General features: G+C 46.9%; 3 protein-coding genes and 1 non-coding gene across 6 annotated transcripts in view; 3 read left to right on the forward strand and 1 right to left on the reverse strand.

Moving 5' to 3' along the window:
- LOC148143002 (uncharacterized) overlaps window positions 1-1,238 on the reverse strand; it is an 86,529-nt gene extending 85,291 nt beyond the window's left edge. Inside the window, exon 1 of the mRNA XM_087975771.1 lies at window positions 1,010-1,238. Coding sequence (XP_087831897.1) covers window positions 1,010-1,238 — 229 coding nt within the window. The remainder of the gene's footprint in view (window positions 1-1,009) is intronic.
- The window catches only part of LOC148142996 (endogenous retrovirus group 3 member 1 Env polyprotein-like), a 512,937-nt gene that overhangs the window by 437,140 nt on the left and 63,563 nt on the right, over window positions 1-12,234 (forward strand). The gene's annotated exons all lie outside the window — the stretch shown is intronic.
- Window positions 1-12,234, forward strand: part of LOC148143001 (uncharacterized) — a 323,712-nt gene that overhangs the window by 117,295 nt on the left and 194,183 nt on the right. The gene's annotated exons all lie outside the window — the stretch shown is intronic.
- On the forward strand, window positions 5,223-5,294 carry trnaw-cca (transfer RNA tryptophan (anticodon CCA)). Its single transcript has one exon. It is a non-coding gene; the product is annotated as a tRNA-Trp (tRNA).

Raw genomic sequence — 12,234 nt, forward strand, 5'->3', positions numbered from 1 at the left:
ATGGCCTCTCCCGGTGTGAATGCGTCTGTGGGTTTCCAGCAGGGATGGGGAAGGGACAGACCCCACATTTCCAAGGTTTCCCCTTTGGAGGGAGCTTTCCTTGTGTTGCTCTGGGATTGAAATTACAAACAGAACGGGTACTTAGCCTTTCCCACCTTGAGGGGTGAGACTTTGATTCCTCCAAGCTGAGTAAATGGTTTGAAGCACTTTTCACAGTCAACGCACTGAATCTCCCTCACTCGGTGTCTCAGTATTCTTCCTGCCACAGGACTGTCCAAAATCTCTCAAACAAACAAAAGCAAACATGCCTTCTTGATTGGAATGGCTGCTGATATTCAAGTCCCAATGAATCAAGTGGCTCTGTCAGAAGTTGATGTATCATTTGCTATAAGATTTCTTTCTGCACATCTTCCTACAAAGAAAAATCACAAAATAAGTGATCACTGTCAGTACAGTTAATGAACATAACATTGGTGGCAATTCCTGTAGATTGCGAGATGTCTGCTGATCACATATTATCCAGGCCACAGAAACCTGAAAACCCTCATGCAGCCAGATCGGCTTCGCTGTGCATGGAGGAAAACTTCATTTCAGTCACAATAACATGGAACAAACTGCCGACAAAGATGCTGGAAATGGAGCTGAATCAAGGATATGAAAATGAAATGTTAAGGCTGCTTGAGAAAAGAAAGGCAGTAAAATTGCTGAATGACTTCCTGCTGACCTATTAAATAAAAAATTATGACAAAAAAAGAACGTAACTCCATTACTACATTAGAAGGTGAATAATAATTACAACAGAAACTTTTACCACAGCTAACAATATCAGACATACACCATATAGAACAAAGAACAAAGAAAGTTTACAGCCCAGGAACAGGCCATTCAAGCCTGAGCCGATCTAAATGTACTGTCTGAACCTGTCGGTCAATTCCTAAGCATCTGTATCCCTCTACTCCTCACCCACTCATGCATTTATCCAGACGCATCTTTCATGAATCGACCGTGCCTGCCTCTTCCACCCCTGATGGCAACGCGTTCCAAACGCCCACCACCCTCTGTATGAAGTAAAACGCATTTTCACTTTGAGTAAGTTCTGCCCTTGCCGCGTTCATTGTAACGGGAACTCTGCCCCATCCCCATCTCGTTAAACGAAGCTGCTTTTTGAGAGTATCGACTGGCCGTTTTTGCACAAGGCACAAGGCTCGCCTGAGGTTTGAACCCGGGATCTCTCGCATGCCCACGCACTAAAAGGCCCAAAGCGAGAATGACACCCCTACACCAACGACTCACAGGCCGCAGGCATTCTACATTTTTTGAGCAATGTGCCAATCCCTTAAATGCTGCTCAGTTCCTTGAGAATCTAATCTTTTAGTTGTGAACATGAGGAAAGGAGCAATCCTTTTCTAGGGTGCAAACTGTATACGTGCCAAACTGAGGGAATACGCAAGCAAAATAGCTTTAAGAGAGATGGAAAGTATTTGAGCACCTTTGGAGTGTCTGCTCCGTCCCTGGATTCACTCCGGTTGCTACAAGTGAACAGTGTTTCACCCACCCCGACCTCCCCTTCCCCCTCGCTGCTGGAGGATGGTATATGGAAAGGGGGAGACATTGCTTTACTCCCAGATGTTGCCCAGAGGGAGGGAGTTTCACTCTGAAACTGACAGGGCTGCATCCGCATTGTGACGTCAACAATGGAGGGCGGGCCGGACAGCTGTCCTGCAGTTGAGGCACGTGTGGAGGGGAGGACACTTTGCAAATCCCACTCTCCTCCAAGTCAATGCAGTTTGAGTTCAAGTAAAGCAAGGGGTTTAAATATACTTTAGAAAACCTCCTTTGTGCCGTGGGAAAACTCCGGCCGCGGGAAATGCAGTGTTAAAGATTCATAATAACAGAAGCAGGAGTAGACCATTTGGTCAACTCCGTCATTCATTAAGATCACAGCTCCACCAACCTGCACTATCCCGACTACCCTTAATTCCCCTACCATGCAAAAACCCATCCAACTGTGTCTTCAATAAACTTCATGAAGCTGTCTCAACTGCTCTCTTGGGCAGAGAATCCCATGGAGTCTCACAGAGTGACACAGATGTACAGCATGGAAACAGACCCTTCGGTCCAACTCATCCATGCAGCCCAGATATCCTAACCTAATCTAGTCTCATTTGCCAGCACTTGGCCCAAATCCCCATAAAACCTTCCTACCCTCCAACCTCCAACCCTGGCAACATCCTTGTAAATCTTTTCTGCACCTTTTCTAGTTTCACAACATCTTTCCGATAGGAAGCAGACCAAAATTACATGCAATATTCCAAACGTGGCCTGACCAATGTTCTGTACAGTGGCAACATGAGCTCCCAATATCTATCCTCGATGCTCTGACCAACGAAGGAAAGCACACCAAACGCCTTCTTTACTATCCAATCTGCCTGCGTTTCTACTTTTAAGTAACTGTCAACCTGAACTCCAAGGTCTCTTTGTTCAGCAACACTTCCAAGGAACTTACCATTAAGTGTAAAAGTCCTGCTCTGATTTGTTTTTCCAAAATGCAGCACCTCATATTTATCTACATTAACCTCCATCTGCCACTCCTCAGCCCATTGGCCCATCTGATCAAGGTCCCGTTGTGATCTGAGGTAACCTTCTTTGCTGTCCACTACACCTCCAATTTTGGTGTTATCTACAAACGTGTTAACTATACCTCCTCCGTTTACATACAAATCATTTATATAAATGACAAAAAGTAGCGGACCCAGCATCAATCCTTGTGATACACCATTGGTCACAGGCCTTCAGTCTGAAAAGCAACCCTCCTTCACCACCCTCTGTCTTCTGCCTTCTAGCCAGTTCTGTATCCAAATGGCTAGTTGACCCTGCATGCCATGAGATTAAACTTTGCTCACCAGTCTCCCATGAGGAACCTTGATGAACGCCTTCCTGAAGTCCAGAGAGATCACGTCCATCGCTCTGCCCTAATCAATCCACTTTGTTACTTCTTCAAAAAACTCAATCATGTTCATGAGACATGATTTCCAAAGCATAAAGCCATGCTAACTATCCCTAATCAATTCTTGCCTTTCCAAATACATGTAAATCCTGTCTCTTAGGATTCTCTCCAAAAACTTGCCCATCACGGATGTCAGGTTCACTGGTCTATAGTTCCCTGGCTTTTCCTTACCACCTTTCTTAAATAGTGGCACCACATTAGCCACCTTCTAGCCTTCCGGCACCTCACCTGTGACTATTGATGATACAAATATCTCAGTAAGAGGCCCAGCAATCACTTCCCCAGTTTCCCATAGAGTTCTAGGGTACTCCTGATCAGGTCCTTGGGATTTATCCACTTTTATGCATATCAAGATATCCAGCAATTTCTCATCTGTAATATGGGCATTTTTTCAACATGTCACCATCTACTTTCTCACATTCTATATCTTCCATGCCCTTCTCCACAGTAAACACTGATGCACAATATCCGTTCAGTATCCCGCAACCCCCCCCCCCCCCCCATCTACTGCAGCTCCACACAAAGGCCGCCTTGCTGATCTTTGAGGGGCCCTATTCTCTCCCTTGTTATCCTTTGGTCCTTAATGTATTTATAAAAACCCTTTGGGTTATCCATGATTCTATTTGCCAAAGCTATCTCATGTCCCCTTTTTGCCCTCATGATTTCCCTCTTAAGTATGCTCGTACTGCCTTTATACGGTAAGGATTCACTCAATCTCTCTGTCGATACCTGATATATGCATCCTTCTGTATCTCATCTTCTCTAGTCATCCAGCATTCCCCAACCTGGGTGGGTTGCGCTTCGGCGGGTCGGTGTGGACTTGTTGGGCCGAAGGGCCTGTTTCCACACTGTAATCTAATCTAATCTAATCTAAACCTACCAGCCATTCCTTTCACCCCAACAGGAATATACTGTGTCTGGACTCTTGTTGTCTCATATTTGAAGGCTTCCCATTTTCCAGCAGTCCTTTAACCTGCGAACATCTGCCCCAATCAGCTTTTGAAAGATCTTGCCTAATACCTGAGTCTTTCTCCAATTTAGAACTTCAACTTTTAGATCTGATATATTATTTTCAATCACTATTCTAATGTTAATAGAATTATGGTTGCTGGCCCTTAGGTTTTGCACCCTCGCCAGTATGTACATCCACATTGTGAATTAGAAAATGTCCTTGTACACACTTAGCAAATTCCACTCTTTGGCAGATAGGTAAATAGGCAGGAGTTATACCTTGGGTCCACTCTTCCTTCATTCCCATCAACCCTAACCCCATTCCCACCCCAATAGTCCAACGGCACTTTCCCCTGCAACTGCCGAATGTGTGAGACCAGCCCATTTATCTGCTCCCTCCTCACTATCCAAGGGCCCAAACTTACCTTCCAGATGAAGCAGCACTTTACCTGCACTTCCCACAACCCAGTCTATTGCATTTGCTGCTCACAACGTGGCCTCATCTACATTGGGGAAAACGAAGCATAAACTGGGTGACTGCTGCACAGAACATCTACGTTCTGCCTGCAAAAAAGACCCTGAGCTTCCAGTTGCCTGCCAATTCCACACCCCACCCTGTTCCCTGGCCAACATCTCTGTCTCAGGTTTGCTGTAGTGTTCCAGCGAAGCTCAGCACCAGCAGAACGAAGAGCACCGAATATTACACTTGGGGACCATACATCCCTCCGGTCCCAATATCGAATTCAATAATTCTAGGGCCTGAAATCCATAGTATCCTCGTCCCTTCCACACACACCAAGCCTTGTTATCACATAGTCTGTCATTACACACTACCTATTCTTAGCCATGAACAGTCTCCATTCACCCTCCCACGCAAATCGTTATCAACTCCTTTTCCTGTCCAACAGTTCTTCCCTCGCTTTGGGCTCTGTCCTGATCTATCATTAACTGCATCCGCCTTCCTCCCACAATATCTCCTGCATATAAACCAACGTTTTCCCAGTCACCATCAGTTCTGTGGAAGGGTCACCGGCAACTCCTGTTTTTTGTTTCTGATATACAGAATCCACAGTTCTTTCACCTTTTTATTGAGGTAGAGGTGTAAATTGTTTCGAGAGACAGAAGGTGTGCGGGGGGTGGGGGGTTGGGGGGGGGGGGGGGGGAGACAGAACAGACATGAACTGTTGATCTCCGTTGTTCCTCATAACGTAAAATCATTGCAGTGCGATCACTTCCCTTAAGCATGAATAGAGATTCCCTGCCCGAGCTTGTGGCGCAACGGTAGCGCGTCTGACTCCAGATCAGAAGGTTGCGTGTTCGAATCACGTCAGGCTCACTAACGTCAACTTCTTGCATTTCAAATCAAGAAAGGAGTAGGTTCACTCCGTATATCTGTTGAGACAAATATTCATTGCGGAAACTTTCGATCACACGTGAAGCTTTGCAATCTGTTTGATTTGTGAACCCTGTGTCAGGGGGGTGGTGTGCCCATTTTCTGGGTAAATGCGCAACTCCCCCAGTTCATCACGGGATTGAAACACAGCCGCCTCCCCCTGGGCAGCCGCTTCGCGCATTGGTGACAGCGCGGTGTGAGTAACTTAATACCAATATTTTTACAACATAATCCAAAGATTCCAAGCTTTATGTTTCAATCTATCATGAGAGTGACAGCGAGTTCAGATAGAAATGTTTCCCACCAACAGCAAATCCTTTCCTCTCACTGGACACAGTTAAAATTATCTTTATTCAACAGAAGGAGCGGAAACTCTAGTCTGACGGCCCCTCTCCACATTAACGGTGAGCCTGAATTTTATAAACGGTGTCAGTAAAATCCAGTGGCGGACACTGATTTGGTTCAATCGATTTTTTTGCCAAGAGTAATTCACCGAGAGGATGCTGCTGTGTGAAACAGCGTGGGGAATTACTGCAGGGCCTCCTGCGCATGGGACACACCGCAACTGATGTGTTTCACCTTCACCAGTTTATTCCTATCTCGGAGAAGAGAGGTTTGATGATTCGGATCATAGCAGCCAGACAGAGGACAGGAGAAGAGCACTCAGACTTTCACAAGCTTGTCACCACAGCTGGGTCATCGTGGCCCGTGTGTCAGTATAGGATAGTGAGCTGCATCTTCTGACCGGAAGCACAGCAAATTGGAGTGCTGGTGGGACTATCACACAGGAGAAAACGGCTTCGACCTATCAACTGGAGTGGCTCCCAATGCGCAACTCCGCTCACCTCAACTGAATAACTGTTAACAAATTACTCAGTGATTCAAAGGAATACTCGGTTTTGAATCTGCATTGTGTCATGTACCTTCGAGAATGATGTCAAAATACCTTCATTGCTGTGATGGAGTATCCTGGTGGGCAGAATATATCCGTTGTCAAATTTCCGAAGTTCTGTTGGTCCAACTCAGAATCACGAAATGTGGGACAGCGCAGACTGAGGCTACGCAGCCCACCTTAGCTCTGCTGGTTCAACACAATATGTAAATAAGTGTCTCATTCTGTCGCCTTCTCCCTGTAAATCTGCACATTGTTACATTGAACGTGACCACCGAATTCCCTTTTGTGTCCATTGAATCTACCTCTTTGTCACTGTCAGACAGCGACTTACTGACCCCACTCCCTGTGTGAAAACGGTCTTCCTAATGTCACTTTTACTTATTTTCCTGATGACTTTAAATCCCGGCCAAATCGTTCTCGATCCTTTCAGGCCTGGGAGCATTTTCACTGCATTATTTCCTCTGTCTAAAACCCTCATGACGTGGAAAACTTCAATCAGACCAGCTTTCAGTCTTCTGTTCACCAAAGACAGCTGCCCCAAACTTTCCAATTCCCTTCATTGCTGACATTCCTCAGGACGGCACTATTCACGTTAACCTGTTCAGCGCTGTCTGCAATCACTTCACTTCCCCGCTTCCTGAAGTGTCACCCTCAGAATTGAGCGTAATACAGGTAGAGGATTCATTCAGACTCGGATTGCGCGGGCGAAAAATCTGCAATACTTGTTTTCACTTTGAACACGTGTTTCCCTTCGCCGTGTTCACTGCAATGGCAGCTCTGCGCCGTCCCTAATTCAGGCAGTCCGATCTTATTTAACAAAGCGGCTTTTTGAGAAAATTGATCGGGCATTTTTGCTCAGGTCAATTTAAGGAATGATGGTTCGCCTGGGATTGGAACCCCGGAACTCTCACACGTCTGCATTCGCTAGAAGACCCAAAGCTAGAATCATATCCCAGACTAACGAGCCACCAGCCATGGGTGCAGCCACCCCCTGAAGCAGCTGAGACTTGCTCAGTACGAAATACATTGTACATTGCTCCCAGAATTGCAAGAAGAGAAGAGTTTCAAGGACATCTGCTTCTCAATCTGTGTCCCTGCTCCCAGGACGCTGCTGTTTGTCCCGTCCCCAGGGACCGGGCTCTCTCCACTGGTGGATAATTGAACCATTTCGTTTCTACTTGCAAGCTGTGCTGGTGGAAGGCAGAGCCCATTCACTCTTCTGCTCTCTCACACTATTACGTGAGGCAGGAGAAGTCAGTTACAGGAGAAAGTGAGGTCTGCAGATGCTGGAGATCAAAGTTGAAACTTTATTGCTGGAACAGCACAGCAGGTCAGGCAGCATCCAGGGAACAGGAGATTCGACGTTTCGGGCACAGGCCCTTCTTCAGGAATGAGCAGAGAGTGTTCAGCAGGAGAAGATAAAAGGTAGGGAGGAGGGACTTGGAGGAGGGGAGTTGGAAATGTGATAGGTGATAGGTTTCCACCTATCACATTTCCAACTCCCCTCCTCCAAGTCCCTCCTCCCTACCTTTTATCTTCTCCTGCTGAACACTCTCTGCTCATTCCTGAAGAAGGGCTTGTGCCCGAAACGTCGAATCTCCTGTTCCCTGGATGCTGCCTGACCTGCTGTGCTGTTCCAGCAATAAAGAAGTCAGTTACAGTCATGCGTAGGAAATGGGCAACTTTGAACTTGTTACAAAGGTCTTGTTAACGGAGAGATAGAAAAATGCTGTGCTGTCGGGACAGAGAGAAATGGACACCGGAGACTCTTCCCTCAGGTAAATTGATATGAGTGCATTTTTGTGCAGCCTGCTTGGTGTTCAGAACTTGTCTTGACAGCAATCCCGCAGAAAGTCTTTTTTACATGGCTGTTGGTTTCTTTACTGCAGGAAATGGACTAAAACAGCAAGTCATGTGTTTCAACTTCACCGCATTATCAGCTCATTGGCATCTCAGAGAAGTGGTTTTGCGATTCAGTTCATAGGAAACCGACGAAGAACAGGAGAAGACCACTCAGACCTCCAAAAGCACGTCACTTGAACGGTGTGAGTTTCGCGACAGTATCGGCATGATAGGGGACATTTCGACACTCAGGAAGTCGTTTGAAAGGCAAGATGCTGAACAGAATACCATCGCAAAGGAAAATCGCTCAAGGAGACATTGAACAACAGCAGGGGATGGTTTCGATCCATCGACCTCTGGGTCTAGCACGCTCCCGCTGCGCCACTCTGCTCCTACGCCCAGCATCGTATTCCACAGGTCCCTGCAGCCTTTCGTCGGGCGCGTGGCATGCACGTTCGAGACTGATGTCAAAGATCTCCACTGCTGTCGTCTTATATGGTGTTGCGCAGACGTATGGAGGCTGTGTAAATATAAACGTTTTCTAACTTCCCACATTCTGTTGGTCGAACTGTGATTTCACTCTGAATAGACGCCATGCGGCCCACCTTCGCTCTGCTGGGGCGATACAGTAAGTGAACGTGGGTCTCTATTCGTATCATTCTCTTGTCTTCTCCATGTAATTCTGCACATTGTTACTTTCAACATGACCACCGGATTCCCGTTTGCGTCTAATGAATCTGCCTCTTTGTCAGTGTCACTCCCTGTACGAAAGCGTTCTACCTATTGTCACTTTTGGTTCTTTTCCTCATGACTTTAAAACTCTGCCGAATCGTTGCCGATCCTTTCAGGCGTGGGAGCATTTTGACTACATCACTTTCTCTGTCTAGACTTCGCAAGCTTCAATCGGGCCAGATTTCAAACTTCTGTTCTCTGAAGAGAGCTGTCCCAAATTTCCAATCGACCCTCATCGCTGACAGCCCTCAAACACCGCACCACTCACATCAACCTATTCAACGGTATCGCCAATCATTTCACTTCGCTGCTTTCTGTCCCATTGGTACGCCAGGGAGCCCAACCTCGTTAAACGAAGGTGCTTTTTGAGAAAATTAAGCAGGCACGTTGGCACAAGTCATGAAACGTAGGCTCGTCCGGGATTTGAACCCGGGATCTCGCGCACGTCTGCGTCGACGAAGACCCAAAGCGAGAAACATACCCCTAGACCAACGAGCCACACAGCAGGTGCACCTGCGCCCCCACTCTACCTCTTGAACCAGCTGAGTCTTGCTCAGAGTGAAGTATATTTGACATTGAACTGGCTGGGGCTGTTTTCTCTGGAACGTCGGAGGCTGAAGGGTGACTTTATGGAGGTTTACAAAATTATGAGGGGCATGGATAGGATAAATAAGCAAAGTCTATTCCCTAGGGTCGGGGAGTCAAGAACTAGAGGGCATAGATTTAGGGTGAGAGGGAAAAGATATAAAAGAGACCTAAGGGGCAACTTTTTCACGCAGAGGGTGGTGCGTGCATGGAATGAGCTGCCAGAGAAAGTAGCGGAGGCTGGTACAATTGCAACATTTAAGTGGCGTTTGGATGGATATATATAATAATAGGAAGGGTTTGGAGGTATATGGGCCGGGTGCTGGCAGGTGGGACTAGATTGGGGTGGGATATCTGGTCGGCATGGACGGGTTGGACCGAAGGGTCTGTTTCCATGCTGTACATCTCTATGACTCTATGAACAGCTGCTTCTCATTCTGTCTCTCAGCTGCCGTTTGCCCGTCCCCAGGAACCGGGCCCTCTCTACTGGCAGAAAATTAAACCATTTTCTTTCTAAACTTTTCTCTGACACCGGAGTGACCAGTGACAAGCATTGCCCTCCTCAACATAGGGTACAGAGAACAGGAGAAGACCCCGCAGACCTCCACGAGTGTGTCATCTCAACTGTGCACATTGAGTGAAATTAATGTGAAATATTTACGTCGAAGTTTTTTGGGAAGCAGATGAGAAGGCGAGGTGCACAACAAGCTGCTAAAGTCGACATTGAGTGAATAGGAAAGATGGTTTCCCTTCTGGGTTATGCTCCCATCACGCACCGGCAGACATATCGCCGGCAAGCAAATATTAACTCTGTCTAAATTGCCACATTCTGTTTTTACGAACCGTGATTTCACTCAGAAGCACAATTTACCTGCTCCCTCCTGAATATCCTTCCAGGCTCGAACATATCTTCCAGGTGAAGCAGCACTTTACCTGCACATTTGCCGCAACCTAGTCTCCTGCATTCGCTGCTCATAGTGTCGTTTCCCCAACGGAGCATGAAGTATAAACTGGGTGACTGCTTCGCAGAACATCTCGGTTCTGCCCGCAAAAAACGGCCCCGAGCTTCTGCTTTCCTGCCACTTTAACATGCCACCCTGTTCCCTGGCCAAAATCTCTGTCTCAGGCTTGCAGCAGTGCTCCAGCAAAGCTCAGCTCCAGATGGAAGAACAACGCCTCATATTCCACTTCAAAACCCTACAGCCCTCCGGTCTTCAAGATCGAGTTGCACGACTTTAGGGCCTGAAATCCCCCATATCTTTGACCCCTACCACACACATACGAGCACCTTGTTATCACATAGTCTGCTACGACACACTACTTATTGTTAGCCACGAACCCTCTCCATTAACAGTTATTCACCCTCCCACACTGATCGTTATTCACTCCTTTGTCCCTCCTATTGTTCTCTCTCTGAGCTGGCGGGAAAGAGAGCAATGTACACTGGAGACTCTGAGCCAGCTGAAACTTGAAATACATTCCACTTTGCTCCAAGAATTGCAAGCAGCAAAGAGTTTCCAGAACATCTGCTTGTCATTCACGTCGGAACCGGCGTGGCGAATTACTGCAGGGAAGGCACAAAACCACAAGGCTATGCGTTTTCAACTTTATCAGCTCATTGGCATCTCAGAGAAGTGGTTTCGCGGTTCAGTTCATAGGAAACCAACGAAGAACAGGAGAAGACTACTCAGACCTCCAAAAGCCCGTCACTTGAACGGTGTGAGTTTCGCCACACTATAGGTATGATACGGGGCATTCAGACAGTCAGGAAGTCTTTTGAAAGGCAAGATGCGAACGGAGTCCCATCGCAAAGGACAGTCGCTCAAGGAGACACTGAACAATAGCAGAAGATGGTTTCGATCCATCGACCTCTGGGTGACAGGCCCAGCACGCTCCCGCTGCGCCACTCTGCTTTTACCCACAGCGCTGTTTTCCACAGGTCCCTTCAGGCTTTCGTCTGACAAGACTGTTGTCAAAGATCTCCACTGCTGTCGTCCTTATATGGTGTTGCGCAGATGTATGGAGGCTGTGTAAATATAAACTTTTTCTAACTTCCCACATTCTGTTGGTCGAACTGTGATTTCACTCTGAATAGACGCCATGCGGCCCACCTTCGCTCTGCTGGGTCGACACCATTTCACTTGCCTGTTTTCTGCCCCATTCGTTCTCCAGGCAGCCCAACATCGTTTCACGACGGTGCTTTTTGAGAAAATAAATGGGCCATTTTTGCACAAATCAAGTTCAGAGACTTGATTTTTTTGGGAAGCGGATGAGAAGGCAAGGTGCAGAACAGAGCGCCGTTATACGGGAAAGCTGCTAAAGACGACGTTGAATGAATAGGGGAGAATGGTTTTTCTTTTGGGTTTTGGTCCCAACGCGCACGCGTTGTGCCATTCTCCTGCATTGCTCGGCAGTTTTTCCAGAGAAGTATTCAGCTTTTCATCTGGCGTGTGGCAGGCACGTTTGAGAATGAGGTCAAAAGATCTTCACTGCTGTCGTGTCATATGCTGTTGTACAGACATATCGTTGATGTGCAAAAATAAACTCTTTCTAAATTTTTAAATTCTGTTTTTCGAACTGTGATTTCGCTCAGAATCACTAATTATCAAAACTCGCAATATTCAAACTTTAACAAAGTGCTCATAGAAATGATTAGTGAACACCTGGAAGAAATTGTTCCAACCTTACCTGGGGAATTTCGCTTTGACGGGTCTTGAACTTTAAGTGGAAGGAAGGGAAATTTGCCTCGAGGCTGTTTAATGTGGAGATGTGTTCTCCATGTAAACTGGTCGTAGTGGACCATCCCAGTGCTTCCCGATGCGGGGCTGC

Source organism: Chiloscyllium plagiosum, unplaced genomic scaffold (assembly GCF_037043375.1).
Source record: "Chiloscyllium plagiosum isolate Xiang-an unplaced genomic scaffold, Cpla_swu_hap1 HiC_scaffold_27, whole genome shotgun sequence".
Taxonomy (NCBI): Eukaryota; Metazoa; Chordata; class Chondrichthyes; order Orectolobiformes; family Hemiscylliidae; genus Chiloscyllium; species Chiloscyllium plagiosum.